Source organism: Pan paniscus, chromosome 12 (assembly GCF_029289425.2).
Source record: "Pan paniscus chromosome 12, NHGRI_mPanPan1-v2.0_pri, whole genome shotgun sequence".
In the NCBI taxonomy this organism is placed as follows: domain Eukaryota; kingdom Metazoa; phylum Chordata; class Mammalia; order Primates; family Hominidae; genus Pan; species Pan paniscus.
Window position 1 is genome coordinate 119,513,591 of NC_073261.2, and position 18,555 is coordinate 119,532,145.

The following is an 18,555-nucleotide window of genomic DNA, read 5'->3' on the forward strand; positions in this document are numbered from 1 at the left end:
TACATTAGGTCTCTAGAACTTATTCAACCTGTATAACTGCAACTTCATACCCTTTGACCTACATCTCCCCATTCCCTGCAGACCCCAGGAAACTACCGTCCTACTTCCGGCTTCTATGCACTCATTTTCTTTTTTCATTCCTTGAATGGACAGAAAAAACAAGTAAAATTCAATGAGATTAACTAAAAGTAAACCTCACACACTCATTTATCTTTTCCGATAGATAAAATTTGGGATTTGAGGCCGGGCGCGGTGGCTCACGCCTGTAATCCCAGCACTTTGGGAGGCCGAGGCGGGCGGATCACGAGGTCAGGAGATCGAGACCATCCTGGCTAACACGGTGAAACCCCGTCTCTACTAAAAATACAAAAAATTGGCCGGGCGTGGTGGCGGGCGCCTGTAGTCCCAGCTACTCGGGAGGCTGAGGCAGGAGAATGGCGTGAACCCGGGAGGCGGAGCTTGCAGTGAGCCGAGATCGCGCCACTGCACTCCAGCCTGGGCGACAGAGCGAGACTCCGTCTCAAAAAAAAAAAAAAAAAAATTTGGGATTTGAGTTTGACCCAAACCCCAGATTCTTGACTTAGAAGTCCCCATATTCATTAAGCCCCGAAGGATCATCTGGCCCCAAAAGAATGTTGGCTACATCATAACAAATATTAAATGTGATTTTAAAATATCTATATTCTAGTTTAGCACTAAGCCAGTGAAAGATGACACTGAGGACTGAATATTCTAGCTACACACAATCACTAGGTTAGCACTGCCGTAACCTCAGACATGTGACTATTAAAATACATTTGATATAAGGTGTGGAAGCTTTTGCTGTGTAGCAAGGAGAACATGCGCTATGATAAGTTTCGTGAATTGTTATCACGAGCTTCTAAAATTCTGTTTAACCGATTGCTTTTGCACCACAAGCAACTGTAACGGAAATCTTCCACTCTGGGAGCCTGCCTGACTAACAGAATAATTCTTCCAAGAACTGTGTGAAGGCCTCAACAAGAAGACTCCACTGTCAGGCAAAATGTAGTCCAAAGGTTTGCCTAGTGTCTCTGCAAATGAAAGCAAAAAGCTCATCCTAAAATCACTGTAACATATATTTTATCCAAAAAGACCAACCAGAGTACAGAAGATGCATTGGCACTGGGCTATGGTTGTCATCTGCTCCACTGGGTACTCCCCAAGACAGAGCTTGCAAGACACCAGCGGGTCGAGGGCCAGGTCCCAGGTGGGCCGGTACCTTGCTGTGGTCATCGCAGAACAGTCTGAAACGAGAGAAGCACGGAAGGTCAGACCTCCCCACCCCTGGCATCCACCTGCTCCGTGGCAGGGTTCTCCTGGCTGTAGCTGGGACCCAGGGAGGTGGCCAACTGACTGCTGATGGAGCCTAGAGCATTTGGATGCTCTGAGAATTTTTTTGTTTTTTTTTTTGAGATGGAGTCTCGCTCTGTCGTCCAGGTTGGAGTACAGTGGTGCGATCTAGCTCACTGCAACCTCCGCCTCATGGGTTCAAGTGATTCTCTTGCCTCAGCCTCCTGAGTAGCTGGGACTATAGGCAACTGCCACCATGCCAGGCTAATTTTTTGTATTTTTAGTAGAGATGGGGTTTCACCATGTTAGCCAGGATGGTCTCGATCTCCTGACCTCATGATCCGCCCACCTCGGCCTGCCAAGCTCTGAGAAATTTTAACCAGGGGTGCCTGCCTTGGGTCTGTGAGTGGCTCCCTTACCATTCTGGTAGTAACTTTCAAGTCTGCCCTCAAAACGGCAAACAACTCACCCACACACCCATCCTTCCCTCCCTCCCACTGATGTGCATTTTAATAAGACACCTGCCAACCAGGCTCCTAAACCAGGGGGGCAAAACCTTAGCCATCTTGGAAGAGAAGCTTTTGCTAAAATACATATTGCTTGGATTTAACTGTTCTCCAGTGTTAAAGACGTGGCGAATATGAGGACAAGCCTGGGTGGAAGGGTCAGAGCAGAAGGGCTTGGTGGGGGTGGTGAGGCTTGAGTTTTCAGGGTAGCTGGAAAGAAGGTAGACATCCAACAGAAGGAAGAAATGTCGTAGCATCTTTCACCAGAAGACAAGGCACAAGGGCCACATGGAAGGGCAGAACCATTGCTATGCTTTGTGATCACACAGAACTGCCCAAAACAGTTCCCTAACCACTCTCAGCCTCAGCTGGCTCATCCACATGAGGGGGCTGATAATCCCCTCTCACAGAGGTGTTCTGAGGATGAAGGGAGATCACATAAAGGGTCGGCCGCACACAGCAAGTGCTCAGGAAAATCCCTTCCTCCCTGTGGTGGTTAACACTGAGTGCCAACTTGATTGGATTGAAGGATGCAAAGTATTGTTCCTGGTGTGACTGTGAGGGTACTGCCAAAGGAGATTAACATTTGAGTCAGTGGACTGGGAGAGGCCGACCCACCCTCAGCCAGGGTAGGCACCATCTAATCAGCTGCCAGCAAAGCCAGAATAAAAAGCAGGCAGAAAAACGTGGAAAGACTAGACTGGCTGAATCTTCTGGCCTCTGTCGTTCTCCTGTGCTGGGCTTTCTGCCCTCGAACATCGGACTCCAAGTTCTTCAGCTTTGGGACTCCTGGCCCTTCGACCACAGACTGAGGGCTGCACTGTCAGTTCCCTACCTCTGAGATTTTGGGACTTGGACTGGCTTCCTTGCTCCTCAGCTTGCAGATGGCCTACTGTGGGACCTCACGTTGTGATCGTGTGAGTCAATACTACCTAATAAACTCCCCTTTATATAAACATCTATCTTATTAGTTCTGTCCCTCTAGAGGACCCTAACAAATACACTCCCTTTCCCCTGTGATGTCTCCTTCAGCCACAGCTTAGCAGACAGGGAATTTGACGATGCCGCTGGGCGCCACGGGTAGGTGTGGGACTTACTGTCATTTGAGTAGCTTATTCCCAGGGTCAAGGAGCTGTCCTAACTTAAAAAAAAAAATTACATCATCCCTTTCTCAAGTTTTACGACTGACATCTCACTGGGTGTCACTGCGCTAATATTTAGTTAGGAAAACCCACCTGGTGAATTCTACATGGAAGGAGAAGGGAGAATTCACCCACCTGGTGAATTCCACATGGAGGGAGAATTCTACCAGGAGGGAGAAGACACGTCCGGCCCAGAAGGAAGTGCCTGCAGGATCCTGAAAGCTCACCCAGCAGATGGGGCCCAGTGACACATGACAAAGGACATGAGAGGCAGAAATGAGCCAGATTCGGGGAGGAGACCCTGACTGTCAGAGCTCAAGCAACTGAAGGGGTGACTGAAGACCGCCCAGGATCTGCACTGGGAATCCGCGCAGGCCTTCAGCGTCTGGAGCGGGAGTGGGCCGCAGCTGGAGGGGCCTCTTCCAAGGGCAGCTGGTGCCTGCAAGTCACTCAGTCTAAAATACATGTGTCTTCCCTGTTACAAAAGGACTCTTTGACACAAATTCCTCTGGACTGGCTGGCACTTTCAAGATAGTTTAAACAAGCATCATGATTTGACCTCAAGCTGGTGGGTCCTGAGGAGTGAGATAATTGGAGGCGTCACACGGCTCTCTGGGGCTGCAGGGGGTACAGACATCAAGGCGTCCTCCCCAGGATCATATTCATTTGGATCATTTCTCTACACCTTGAATTTTATGCTTATGCTTATGACTGTCATCATTTTCAATCTCTACATGGGGTTTTCTGGGTCCTAGGCTGACAGGCTGTGACTTTTTTCTTTTGATTTCTCTGTATCTTTTTTCTGCTTTAATACTTAATAATTTTTTTAAGTAGCATCTCTTAAAGTTCACTGGACAACATGATAATTATATTTTAAAATGTTAGCTGGCCCTAAATTGGATCACAAACCTTCACCCCAGGCACTGAGGCTTGGGGCAGGCTGCAGAAATCAGTCAGGGCTGGAAAAGTTTCAAGTGGGCAGTGGCTGGCAATTGGCTGCTCTGGCCTGGAGATCTGGGGAGAGCTTGTGTTTTGACAATGTTGAAAAAGCACTGGGTACAAGTTGTGTCGGGCTGTTGGGGAAGCTGCAGGGTAAAGAGTTCACGCTTTGCAGTCAAGCAGACCTGGCTTCAAATTCCTTTTTTTGGCCACTTGGTTATGCTGATGTTGAAGAAATCACATAACTTAAATTTAACTTCTGTGAACTTAATTTTTGTTTTTGTTGTTTTGTTTTTTCCCTCTGTAAAGCCTGTATAACCATCACCACTCATGTAGACTTGGGAAGAGTGAGTGAGAAGTAAGAAGCAATATATTAGAATAATATATCTAATATATAGATACTAGGAGCTTGGTAAGTAGAAGTCATTATGATAGGTCAAGTTAACAAGCTTAGACTTTTACCTACATAGACAAAATGGATAAAACAAGCTGTTGGGAAGAGATATCATATGGTAAAATTAGTCATTTAGGAAGTTCGATCCAATGGAGAAAATTTTTAGAAGAATCAAACATCAAAACCTCCTAAAGCCTCCTCCCTTATCGTCAGCCATGCACTATGCTCCCAGCCTGGACATCACCCGAGAACGCATTACCCAAAGGCAGAGCTTAACTGCTCCACAGAGGGCCCTGGAATCCCCGCCTCCACCCCGCGTGAACAGTTCCCTGACCCACAAGCCAGTTATAGCCTCTGTGCTGGACCTCTGCCCTGCCCCATCGTGCTTGTTCCCAAGACAATTCTCTCTCCTTCCAGCTTCAGATCTGGGCTCCTTTTCCTGTTTACTGCCTCTCTGTTGTGACCTCCTGGCACGGCGTACAGGGTTCCATCTGTCTGACTTCCTTTCTGCCTGGACCATGATTTCTATCTGGCCCCCAGTGGCTTCCCCTGCCCTGGGCACAGGTCAGCCCATGGCCCTCACCTCCCACTTCCCCCGCCAGCCCCATGAGCTGGATTTGAAGCAGGTCACAGCACCATTTCCAGGAATCACATCACTATTCTTTCCCCAACAGAATACACAGTCTCTGAGTTGTGCTCAAAATTGTGATTCAAACGGTGACAACAACAGGATATATTTTACAGAAAAAAAAGGGGTCTATATTGTCTAAACCCATCATGGACCTTCCCTACACACAGGATGGCCTTAATATGATTCTGCAAACAGTGAACAGCTGCGAACTTGCAATCAGATTATGCTAAGAGAATCACAATGCACAATAAAAGAAAGCACAGTCTTTGTTTTCCTAATGTGAATGTCAAGTCATATGAAATGGCAAACTGTTTTAGGAACATCTGGTCAATTATAAGTATTATTCAATTTAAGCAATTCAAAATGTGCATAAGGCAATTTACTTATTAAGCATGACTGAGACCATGCTAAGGATTGTGCCTTGTGATGAAAGAGGCGTGGACACAAGGATGAGAGAGAGCTGGAGGAGAAAATAGTCCACTGTAGAGAGATTCGGCAGATTCCTGTAAGGTCCAAGGTGGTTATTTGACCAAAACTATCCCATCTCTGAGCCCCAGGGCTATGGACCTCTGTAGGCCCCTATTTTTCCCATCTTTACTCCTTCAAAGCAAACCTTGGAAAGGTAGGCAGCTGCCAGCCAGTCATCATCCACCTCTTACTTTCATGCCTTCCTCCAGAAAGTCCCTGCTCTCCTCCAGTTGCCTGGGACACTCTCATGTTTCCTCTGCAGCCTAACTCCCTTTTCCTTCCTTACCCCTTCTCCACACCCTACAAACCCTTCACACCCAGCATCAGTCCTGGTGCTGTGTGACGTCTCCTCTGATTTTTCACGTCTCCCAGCTGTCTCCCGTCTCTGGGTCTCTGCTGTGTGTGGTCCACCAGGCTTCTCAAGCAGCGCTCTCTAAACACCAGCATCAGCATCACCTGAGAACTTGCTGGAATGTAACTGGTTGGGCTCCAACCCAGACTCATTAAAACAGAAACTCTGGGGAGGTGGGTGGGGCGGCACAGTGATCTGTTTCTGTGAGCCTGGCAGGGACTGTGATGCACAATGAAGCCCAAGAACCACTGGTCAGTATCATTCCACTCAACAGCATTTCCAACCAAGTCCATCTCACTCAAGTCTGTGTGGGTTGAAGCCCACCAAGTGCACCGTTCTTCAACAATACCAAAACTCAGCTGTCGTGTCTACAAGGCCCTGGCCTACACTCTCATAGTAACTCCCATTTCTGGGTAAGTGTGGCTTTGGAGGTCTACCATGTCACCAGTCTTTCTGGGTAAGTGTGGCCTTCGAAGTCTGACATATGTGTGAATTTATCTCCCCAACTTGATGATACATTATTCAAGGGTAGGAACTATGTTCTAGCCTTCTGGACAGTGGTCACAGCAGCTATTCCATAATTATAACAACAATTATATATACATATATATATACGTATTTATGAGAGAGAGATATATGTGTGTGTGTGTATATATATATGTATATATGAGACAGAGAGACTGTTAAATGTACATCAGACATTGTGTTTGCCATTTGCATATACTACTTCATTTCTCTGCACAATGACTCTGAGACTTTGATAGTTTGCTATTATTCAAATTTTTACCAATGAGTAAACCAAGGTTCGGAGAGGATTAGGGTAACCTGCACAAACATACAGGGCTATTTAGTCACAGTCTGTGTGGCCCTAAGACACAGCCATTTACTGTGCTACACCTCCTCTGTATATCCTCATCAGCTGAATGAGATGGAGCCTTTTGGATTTGTAGAGATATAAGACAAACCAACTTCAGTTTTGCTTCTGAGCTTCCTGGGCTTAACTTGAGCATGTACAGATTGGCAGTGGCTGGGAAAAGCTACATCTTCATAATACGGAGCTGTCAGCAGCAGCAGAAATTGGAGAATTGTGGCTGAGTAGAAAGTTGGCTGTAAAAGAGTTGGCTTATTCAAGTGTATGGCTTCATGACGCTTTAGGAAAGTACTTGGACGCTGTCTCCTCCCAAGCAGATGATGCCCACTCAATGATAAAAACTTAACTATTTCCAGCAATCACCCTCCTAGTTTCCCAGCTAATGTGAAGACTTATGTTCACATGAAAACCTGCACATGCATGCTTATAGCAGCTCAGCTGTAACTGCCAAAATTTGGAAACAACCAAGCTGTCTTTCAGTAGGTGAAGGGGTAAACTATGGTATATCCAGGCAGTGGAATATTATTCGGCACTGAAAAAATAAGTCATCAAGCCAAGAAAAGACATGGAAGAAATTTAAAGGCATATTACTACCTGCAAGAAGCCAATCTGAAAAGGCTACACACATATGATCCCAACTCTAGGACATTCTGGAAAAGACAAAACTATAAGGACAATAAAAAGATCAGTGGTTGCCAGGGATCATGGAGAGGAAGGGATGATTGGGCAGAGCACAGAGAATATTTAGGGGCGAGCAACTATTCAGCATGAAGCGTAATGGTGATTACATGTCATTATCCATCTGTCAAAGCCCAAAGAATGTGCAACACCAAGGGTGAGTGAAACCTAGCGTAAACTATGGACCAAAGTTTACCCCCCTGGCAAATTTGTATGCAGAAGCCCAAACCCCCATTGGGACTATATTTGGAGATTTAGCACATCTAGAAGTCTATATATCTATATGTGTGTGTGTGTGTGTGTGTGTGTGTGTGTGTAGCAATCTCTCTCTATATATATATACATAGCAATATATATAATATATGTTATATCATATATTATATAATATATATGCTATGCTATATATATTATATGTTATATTATATATTATATATATATAGCTCTGTGTGTGTGTGTGTGTGTGTGTGTGTGTGTGTGTGTGTGTGTATAAATATATATAGTCTTTAGGAAGGAATTAAGGTTAAATTAAGGTTAAATGAGCTCGTAAGGGTGGGACCGTAATCCAATAGGACTGGAGTTACAAGAAGAGGACGAGAGAGCTCCCATGCTCTTTCTTGGCCATGTGAGGACACAGCAAGAAGGCAGCCTCTGTAAGCCAGGGGGATGTCCTCACCAGAACTCAAGCACGCTGGCACCCTCCTCTCAGACTTCCAGCCTCCAGAACTGCAAGAAAATAAATTTCTGTTGTTTCAGCCCCGTGGTCAATGGTATTCTGTTACAGCAGCCCCAACTGACTACCATAGGAAATTATGAACCCTGGGAGAGAATGCTGATCAATGTATATTCATTCATGGTAACAAATGTGCCACTGTGGTATGGGATGTTAATAGCTAATTGTGTGTACGTGTGGATGGGTGTATGGAAACTCTGTATTATCTGTTCAATTTGGTTTGAACCTAAAAGTGTTGTAAAAAAATAAGGTCTTTTTTCTTCTTTTTTTTAAGAAAAGGGTATCTACTGTATGATTCTAATTATATGACATTCTAGAAAAGGCAAAACCCTAGTCAGCAAACAGATCAGTGGTTACTGGTAGCTTGGAGGGGGGCGGCTGGGAGAGCAGAGGAGGCTTGAATGGGTGAGTATAGGGCATTTTCAGGGCAATAAAACTATTCTGTATGACACTGTAATAACAGATATGTGACATTCTGCACTTATCAAAACCCATAAAACAACTTTACAAAGGGTGATCCTTAATGCACGCAATTTAAAAAAAAATCATTGAGGAGGTCAGGGGCATGGTAGGATGGAATGCAGACTGTAACAAAGGTTCCACCTGTATTAAAAGCGGGTGGGGGAAAGGTGCTGACCAGAATGATTTCGGGAATGGGCCGAACCTGTAATAATAATGGCCAAGTTCATAAGCACTATTCGCCAGGTGATGAAGCTGCCTGCTGCAGAGCATGAGTTAACAGTTCTGAAGCCACTATCCCTTTACACTGGAATGGAAAAAATAAGTAAAGGGATGGTAGACAGTGCGATCCAGGTTTCTCACTGTTGGAGTGGAAGGTCTCAGATAAGCAAGGGTGGTCATGGAATAGAGTTGGCCTCATCAGTAGGAACTCATGTTTAGCCTAATATAGATTCAGGTGGCTAATAAAGAAATATGTATAGATTTGTGTGCACACACCGGTTAGTGTACATACATATGTTTCCTTGTTCTAGCAGCTGACAGGGCACAGAAGGAATGACATCCCAGTTTGCAATAAGCACATCTAGTGCCCAGATCTTGATTCTAACACAATGTTCCAGTTACCGAAACTAGGGTTCACTGGACAAACAGCTGATTCTAGGACTGGGGCAGGACATTGGAGTTGAGCTGGAGGATGTCCAAACAATATAGGAGACAACTGAAAAAGCTCCCAGTGGCTGTAGCTGAAAAAAAACAGAGCAACAGAGTAGCATGAATTATCGCCCAGAATAGAAAATATATACCCATGAGCCCATAATCACATAAATAAATGAGGGAAAAGACACGTCTCTCATGCAGAAAAATTCCACATAATTTTCATAGATGCTAGGCCCTCAAGGAGGTGGAGCCTAACTCCTCATTCTGAAGTGGGCTGTAGAGAATGACTTCCTTCCAAAGAGTGTAGTTTAGAAAACGGTGGAAAAAGGAGCTCACACATGTGAAAAGGACAAACGCTGCCCCAATGAGGTGACCCCAACGGCACCAGGGGTGACTGTACACATGGATGGTGTTGACGGTGACCACACCCCTCACCCCCACCAGGATGTGATGAGAGTAAGGTTTCACCTCTAGGGTCTTCCTCTCAAAACCAATAACCCCTGTCTTCTTAAGAGAAGAGCATCAAATAAATCCCAATTCAAGAATATTCTATAAAATTCCTAACCAAAAACTGTCAAAGTCTTCAATGGAAGCCTGAGAAACTGTCCCAGTGGAGAGGACTCTAAGGAGACAAGACCCCTAAATGCAATGAGAGAACTTGGAACAGAAGAAGGACACTGGGTAAAAACTCAAGAAACTGGAATGAAGAGGGTTCCTGAGTTGATAAGCATGTAACAGTACTGGTTTCATATTGTGACAAATGGACTAAACTAACGCAAGACGTTAACAGGAGAAGCTGGGCATGAGGTTTATGGGAACTCTCTGTACTACCTGCGTCATTTTCTAAATCTAAATCCATATCGGTCCATCTAAATCTGTATCTAAAACTAAATCTGTAAATCTAAATCTAAACTGCCCTAAAATAAAAGTTTATTTTTAAACGAAACACTTTGACACGAAAAATCTGAGAAACGCTAAATTAAATATAGTTAAACAGATTAGTTCGCTTACTTTTCAGCATTTTAAACTTCTGGTGGTTTTTGGTATGCTAATGAATACCTTCACAGTCCAAGAAAGGTACACAGAAGGGCCCAAGGAGCCCATAAAACACTTTCTCAAGCACTACTGCATAGCATTAAAGCTTCGTAAGAAATACAAAAAAAGAAAGAAAGCTGCTCTTAGTCATTTCAATGTAACAGATTTCCCTAAATTAAGATTTTGCAGGAGTACAGAGAAGAACATACACAATCAACAAGGAAGAACCCAGGGGCCAGAGGAAGGGCACCCACCTTCTGAGCACAGGGCCAGATGGAGACAAATTCACTAGAGAAACAGCCACAGACTGGCACCAAGTGGAGGTTGTGGGTGCTTTCTACTTTCTACCTTCACCTACATCTGCAGGTGAGGGTGAAGGGTCAGCCATTGGGAGCACCTCAACTGCAGAGGACAGCATCCATAATTGGACACTAAAATATACAGGGTAAGTGAGCAGAAAGTCTACTTACATGGAACTGTTTTCTTTTGTAGACCAGGCGACCTCCATGCAGAGCCCTGTGCTTCTCCCTCCACCCCATCAGAGCATTCTTAAGTCTGTATGTCCCACAGCAGGGCCACAGAGAGGACAGAATTGTGATCTGACAGGGAGACACACACACACACACACACACACACCCCAGAAACCCTGCTGAAAATGACCTTAGAGAAGCATGCAACACTGCCCCGGGTGTGGCCCCGAGACGCCTCCTTCCTGGCCCCCGCAGATCTGCAGACCAGCTTCTGGAGGCAGCCTCTCTTGCAGGCCACCTGGCTTGGAAAACAATTGCTATTCATGGCAGGAAACTCATTCTTTATTTCTAAGACCAAAACAGTTGATGCAGGCATTCCCCAGAGTGCTGATAAAACACTCCACACACAAACTTAAACGTTTCTCGGTGGCTTCAACATCATGGCCGGTTTCCCACAGAGGACCCAGACACAGCCACGCGTTCTGACCCCCATCCGGGAATGAGATGCAGAGAAAGACACAAAGGGCCTATTATTTCAACACTAATGTATTTGCCCAGATAAACATTACACTTCGGCTACCAGAGAGTAATGCTGTCAAAATCAAACATCGACTCATTAAATTTAGAGTTGAAGGGGGGATGTTTGGATCATCCCTCCTTCTTTTTAGAGATAATTCCCTCATTCTGAGCTGTTTAGGGATTTGCTAAGAAGTCACAGCAACTCTGCCCCTCACCCCAATCCCACTTCCTTCTATCAGATAATGAACCACCCTTAATGTTTTATTGCAAAACTTTTCCTAGGGACATAGTCATTCTTCTCTCCGTCTCTCTCTGTCAGACAGAACACAAAGAAAAAGCAGCAGGAGATATATATATGGACATCTATGATAAACCTTGAATAGCAGTGGGCCACCGGGTTCCCTGCCCTGAAGTGATCTTAATCACACTCTGTTCAACAAAGAGACACTGTGGGGTGTGGGAGACTCGTCTATTTGGTCATCTGCAGTTTCTTCAGTTCCTTCAGGTCAGTACTTGCTGATCTTGAGGGTGGCTTAGGAACAGGCCTCTGGCCAGCTCAACAAGGGGGCAGGCCGGGCACAATGGCTGTCTCCTTCAAGTCCCCAAACAGAAACCTTGTTGCTAAGCAACAAGCCTGGGAAATTTCTGGGTTTGGAGCTTGTCAATCCCTTGAGCTAATGGAAGAAGACATAATGGAGGTAACAGAGTAGGGAGGAGGAAATCGGGTGGAAATGGGCCTCCGAAAGCTTGGAGGTTTTTCTTTTGTAGACCAGGCGACCTCCACGCAGAGCCCTGTGCTTCTCCCTCCACCCCATCAGAGCATTCTTAAGTCTGTATGTCTTAAAAAAAAAAAAAAAAACGGGTTTTATTGCAAGCTTTGGGAATGACTGACCCATGTGACCCTGAGGCTGTCACTGTACCTTCATGGAACAGTGGCCTCATCTGTAACCCGAGGATGCTGGCTGGGACAGCTGGCTTCCGGGAGTCCTCTAAGCCATCCTTTCTCTAAACCTGTGCAGCCTTCATTCCTTCTGCCCACGTGAAAACCTGCGACTCTGCTCATCAGTGAGAGGCCTCTTCCACACAGATAGGAGAACCGATCTCAAAGTAAGAGTGATAAAGATAAAACATGCGGCCGGGCACAGTGGCTCACGCCTGTAATCCTAGCACTTTGGGAGGCCGAGGTGGGCGGATCATGAGGTCAGGAGATCGAGACCATCCTGGCTAACACGGTGAAACTCCGCCTCTACTAAAAATACAAAAAAAAATTAGCCGGGTGCGGTGGTGCGCACGTGCAGTCCCAGCTACTCGGGAGGCTGAGGCAGGAGAATGGCATGAACCCAGGAGGCGGAGCTTGCAGTGAGCCGAGATGGCGCCACTGCACTCCAGCCTGTGCAACAGAGCAAGACTCCGTCTCAAAAACAAAAGATAAAACATCCTTTCCAATTTGAAAACCCCATTGATACCGATCAACTTCAGAGAGCATGCTACACGTGTGGCTCGAGTTGTATTCCGTCTATTAAACCGTCTGAACCTTCCACATCCACCTTCCTAAGAACTCACCTGCAATTCCAACGCCAGAGGTTCCTCCATCCCTTATGCCAACATTTACAAGCCCCTAATCCTTCCACTTACTCATTATCAGTTATTGAGCAAACCAGAATTAGGTTCCTAGGAAGTTCTAAATACTATTCTAGAGAAGGGATTACAAAAGCCAACCAGGGCAGAATGGCCACCAAGGGAGCACTGTCTAATAATAATAATCAAAGCCCTTTTTCCCTAAAGCAGCTGCCTTTAACAATCTTCTCATTGTTAAAAAAAAAAAAAAAAAAAAGAGGGGGCGGAGATGAATTAAAACATGCAAAATGACACTAAATCTGTTCAAAGAAACCTGGGGAAGTCCCGCGGAATCACCTTTCATTTATCAGTATTAGGCCACAGCTTTATTTGACCACCTGCCCAGAAAATTATGTATTTCAAATACATAGAGAAGATTTCCTGTTCCACCAAGTCCTGTGTTTCTTATGTGAAGTTTATTTTGATTTTCTCTTTGCTTTCTAGTAACTGGTCAGTGAACAGAAGAGAGCATGGGAAACACTGAAAGAGAGGAATAAACTAATACAATGAACTCTATGGGGTGATAACAGCTGCTTTACATTTCCAGTGAGGGAGGCAAAACATATCTGCAGACTTTGGAGACAAAACCCAGTGGGATGCACAAGTGGACCCCATGCATGCTCTAAAATAACAAAGAAAGGAAAATGATCCTGGCCTTGGGTGCTAGAGGCACCCTTGCATGTCAGGACCACATTAAATCCTAAAGGCTGGGAATATTCAGGATCTGCACCATCAGGAAAAGATAAATACACTTACGCACTCCTATTTTCCCAATGTATAGCAATGCTGTTAAGATGAATAAAACATGAGTTAAAAGTAAATAGTTATTCCCACATGCTACAACAAAAGGCAGAGACATCCTTCCAATCATTCAAGAAGCTTGGGGCCGAGTGCGGTGGCTCATGCCTGTAATTCCAGCACTTTGGGAGGCTGAGGCGGGTGGATCATGAGGTCAGGAGTTCGAGACCAGCCTGGCCAACATGGTGAAACCCCGTCTCTACTAAAAATACAAAAATTAGCCGGATGTGGCGGCGGGAGCCTGTAATCCCAGCTACTCGGGAGGCTGAGGCAGAAGAATTGCTTGAACCCAGGAGGCGGAGGTTGCAGTGAGCTGAGATTGCACCACTGCACTCCAGCCTGAATGGCAGAGCAAGACTCCTTCTTGGGAAAAAAAAAAAAGAAAAGAAAAAAGAAACCTGTTTCCAGGCAGTGCTCTCCTTGCTGGAAATGTGAACAGTGAACAGAATAGGCAGATATTCCCACCCTTGAGAAACTTACACTCTAGCGGGGAGACAGAAAATAAATAGATAAATCAGTAAGATACACAGCTTGTGAACTATGCGGGCTCAGTGGAAAAATGAGGCAGGGAGAGGGAGCTGGGGCTGAGACTGTGCACTGAGCACCCCGATGCACCGGAAAAATGCAGAGCACTGTGGCCCATTGGGAGGTGACTGCAACCATCCACAGACAAGATGGGGATTGTCCAACATGGCCCAATGACAAATAGGGCTGATGGCAAGTAGTCACATTCTGGATATACTTTGAAAAAGAAGCTGCTCAGAATGTGCAGTTTCAAGATCGGTGCTGGAGAAAGAGAGGAGTCAAGGGTGTCTCCGAGGCTTCTGCCCTACGTGGGCAGCAGGACGGAGCTGCCATCTGAGACATCTGGGGAGGAGCACATCTGTGGTGATGTCAGGAGGGTCACCATCATTTGCTTGCATGGCTGAGGGAACACCGAGTCCCCCTGAGCCTCAGCCTCTCCTTTGCTATAAGGTAGACAGACACAGTGGGGGCCCACACAGGAGGATTCCAGTACAAGGCTCAGAAACAGTCAGGAAACTCCTGACAGAAATCCTCCAGGAGAGTGAGTGAGAGGTCAGGACCAAAGCAATGGACTGTAGCCACCTGCATCCTGAAAACGTCACTTAAGATCTGCATAAGAATAAGTAGCGCTCTAGCATCCTCTGCCATCAGAAAGGAAGAAGAGACAGGACTAGTGATTTGGGCTCCATCCAGTGCTACACGATGGCCAGAGGCGTGATGCTGACTGTAAACCTCACTACCAGATAAAAAGGCTGTAGGGCAAGTCAGCACTGTCTCCTCTTAGAACCTGAGCTCATAGAGATCCACAGTCCCCCAGGGATTGTTCTAGAAAGACAACAGTGTGGAGCCAGGGAGAGGGCCCAGGGCACACACACAGCTTCCAGGAGACTTCTTATAGAAAAGAAAACTGGAGCCTTTAAATTCCCCTTCTACCACTTAAAGCATGCCAAACAGCTCACACAAGGAAGGAGACTTGCAAACACTATGTCCTCCTGGTAAGGGAGACGGTATCTTTAGCAAAGGAAGCAGTAACATCTGACAGCCAGCAGCACAAGCATGGGAGAGGCCAGCAAATACCATTGAAGAACACGCGGGTTATTCACGGACCTGGAAACTGTAGCACCTCTAGGACAAAAGCCTTTCCTAGGCTCTCTGCAGATTCTTATTTCTACCTTTAGGTACAGCCAGAGCTCACTGGGAATGACAAGCAAATCATAAGCCACTAGGCAGAAGCTGTGGCATTCCATTTCACGGGGCCTCAGCTATTTTCCAATGTACTAAAGGTGTGAGAATGATTAAAAGATCCCTCTTTTTAGAAAACAAGCACAGAAACCCGAAGAATCCCAATGTTACTGCAGCAGGAAGATGACTGTGATAATAATGTGATAATAATGTCACCAAGTTTGATGTTCTCCAAAGCACACTGGCCCAGGATCCATATAGTTGCCACTTTCTCAATCGTCTGATTGCTACAGACACGGCCAGGGCTCTCACCACTCTCTCCCTTGTCCCTCTTCCTTTTACCCCACAGCCGTTCTCTGACATACTTGACATCGGCTTATGTGTTTGTTGTTTTTTCCCCGAAGGAAAAATGTTAAGCTGTATCAGGGAGTCAGTCTTATCATCCAACTGTTTACAAAATCTATTCGAATATAAATAATTGCTATAGTTTGTCATTTTCTTTATTGCCTAGTTATCTAGGAAGAAAAAAATACTAGCGTGAATCAGGCAATGCCTCCTTCCTTGGTGTGAAGAGGGCAATTCCTCTTCCACAACCATGGAGCCAAGTAAATGTGATGGGCGCTCTCCCTCCATTGATAAAATAAAGAAGTCCCCATGTACCTAATGCACCCATCTTCTGACCAAATAATGACACACAGCACATTGCAACACACTTACGAGTAGCTGCAAGGTTTACCAATATCTCTATTCTGTATTCTACTTTATATTTTGCCACTCATGTGAAGTCAATGATAAGATTTGGCTCTGTGTCCCCACCCAAATCTTATCTGGAATTGTAATCCCCAGTTCATCTGTCCATGAACAGACCTGGTGGGAGGTGACTGGATCATGGGGGGCAGTTTCCCCCATGCTGTTCCAGTGATATTAAGGGAGATCTCACGAGATCCGATGGTTTTAAAAGTGGCAGTTTCCCCTGTGCGCTCTCTCTCTCCTGCCGCCTTGTGAAGAAGGTGTCTGCTTCCCTTTTGCCTTCTGCCATGATTGCAAGTTTCCTGAGACCTCCCAAGCCTCATGGGGGAACTGTGAATCAATTAAATCTTTTTTCTTCATAAATTACTACCTGTGGGCCAGGTAGTATCTTTATAGCAGTGTGAAAACAGACTAATACAGAAAATTGGTACCAGGAGTGGCATACTGCTATGAAGATTACCTGGAAATGTGGAAGCAACTTTAGAACTGGGTAACAGGCAGAGTTGGAACAGATTGGAGGGCTCAGAGTAAGACAGGAAGATGTGGGAAAGTTTGGAACTTCCTAGAGACTTGTTGAATGGTTTTGACCAACATGCTGACAGTCGTATCGACAATGAAGTTCAGGCTGAGGTGGTCTCAGATGGAGATGAGGAACCTAATGGGAACTGGAGCAAAGGTCACTCTCGCTATGCTTTAGTAAAGAGACTGGTGGCATTTTCCCCCTGCCCTAGAGATCTGTGGAACTTTGAAATTGAGAGAGATAATTTAAGGTATCTGGCAGAGGAAATTTCTAAGCAGCAAAGCATCGAGATGCGACCTGGCTTTTCCTGAAAGCACACAGTTACATGCATTCACAAAGAGACGATATGAAATTGAAACTTATGTTTTAAAAAAAAAAGCAGAGATAAAAGTTTAGAAAATTTGCAGCCTGACCATGTAGTAAAAAAGAAAAAACCCATTTTCTGGGGAGAAATTCAAGCCAGCTGCAGAAATTTGCATAAATAACAAGAAGCCGAATGTTAATCAGTAAGACAATGGGGGAAAATGTCTCCAGGGCATTTCAGAGATCTTCAAGGCAACTCCTCCCATCACAGGCCTGGAGGTGTAGAAGGAAAAAATGGTTTTGTGGGCCAGGGCCAGGCCCAGGCCTCAGCTGCTCTGTGCAGCCTTGGGACATGGCACCCTGGGTTCCAGCTGCTACAGCTGTAGCTAAAAGAGGCCAAGGTACAGCTCAGGCCATTGCTTCAGAGGGTGCAAGCCCTAAGCCTTGGCACCTTCCACGTGGTATTGGGCCTGTGGGTGCGCATAAGGCAAGAGTTAAGCTTAGGAAGCCTCCACCTCGATTTCAGAGGATGTATGGAATTGCTTGGATGTCCAGGCAGAAGTCTGTTGCAGGCCAGAGCCTTCATGGAGAACCTTCATGGGCAGTGTGGAAGGGAAAGGTGGGATTGGAGCCCCCACACAGAGTCCCCACTGGGGCACTGCCTAGTGGAGCTGTGAGAAGAGGGCCACTGTCCTCCAGACCACAGAAAGGTAGATCCACCAACAGCTTGCACTGGGCACCTGTAAAAGCTGCAGGTGCTCAATGCCAGCCTGTGAAAGCAGCTGCAGCGGCTGTACCCTACAGAGCCACAGAGGCAGAGCTGCCCAAGGCCGTGAGAGCCTACCCCTTGCATCACCATGCCCAGGATTTGAGACATGGAATCAAAAGTGATTTTGGAGCTTTAAGATGTAATGACTGCCTGGCCAGATTTCAGACTGGCATGGGGCCTCTGGCCCCCTTGTTTTGGCCAAGTTCTCCCATTTGAAATGGGACTATTTTCTCAATGCCTGTACCCCCAGTATATCTTAGAAGTAACTAACTGGCTTGTGATTTTACAGGCTCTTAGGAGGAAGGGACTTGTCTTGTCTCAGATGAGACTACGGACTTGGACTTTTGGGTTAATGCTGGAATGAGTTAAGACTCTGGGGGGCTGTTGGAGAGCATGATTGGTTTTGAAATGTGGAAAGGACACGATATCTGGGAGACGCTGGGGTGGAATTACATGGGTTAGCTCTGCATCCCCACCCAAATCCTCATGTCAAATTGTAATCTTCACGTGTTGAGGGACAACAGACCCAGTAGGAGGTGACTGGATCATGGGGGCAGTTTCCCCCAGGCTGTTCTCATGATATTGAGATGTTCTCATGAGATCTGATGGTTTAAAAGTGGCAGTTTCTCTTGCATGTGCTCTCTCTCCTGCCGCCTTGTGAAGAAGGTGCCTGCTTCCCCTTCACCTTCAGCCATAATTGTGAGTTTCCTGAGGCCTCCCCAGCCATGCAGAATTGATTCAATTAAACCTCTTTTGTTGATAGATTACTCAGTCTCAGGTAGTATCATTACAGCAGTGTGAAAATGAACGAATACATTAACTCAATTATCTTCATGTAACAGATTAAGAACTGAGGTTTAAGAGGGACGCACAATTTGCCCAAAGTCCCTGGGTAATAAGCGGCAAATTCAGAACTTAAACCTAAGTCT

General features: G+C 45.8%; 1 protein-coding gene across 9 annotated transcripts in view; it reads right to left on the reverse strand.

Moving 5' to 3' along the window:
- RNF144A (ring finger protein 144A) overlaps positions 1-18,555 on the reverse strand; it is a 324,797-nt gene that overhangs the window by 243,673 nt on the left and 62,569 nt on the right. For 7 of the 9 annotated variants that reach the window (XM_055108292.2, XM_063594662.1, XM_063594663.1 and 4 more), the window contains one exon: positions 1,120-1,265. The exons of 1 other annotated variant lie outside the window; for it this stretch is intronic. In XM_055108292.2, coding sequence (XP_054964267.1) covers positions 1,120-1,265 — 146 coding nt within the window. Of the gene's footprint in view, positions 1-1,119; positions 1,266-18,555 lie in introns of those variants that run through there. One more of the 9 variants, XM_055108291.1, reaches the window with a different exon arrangement.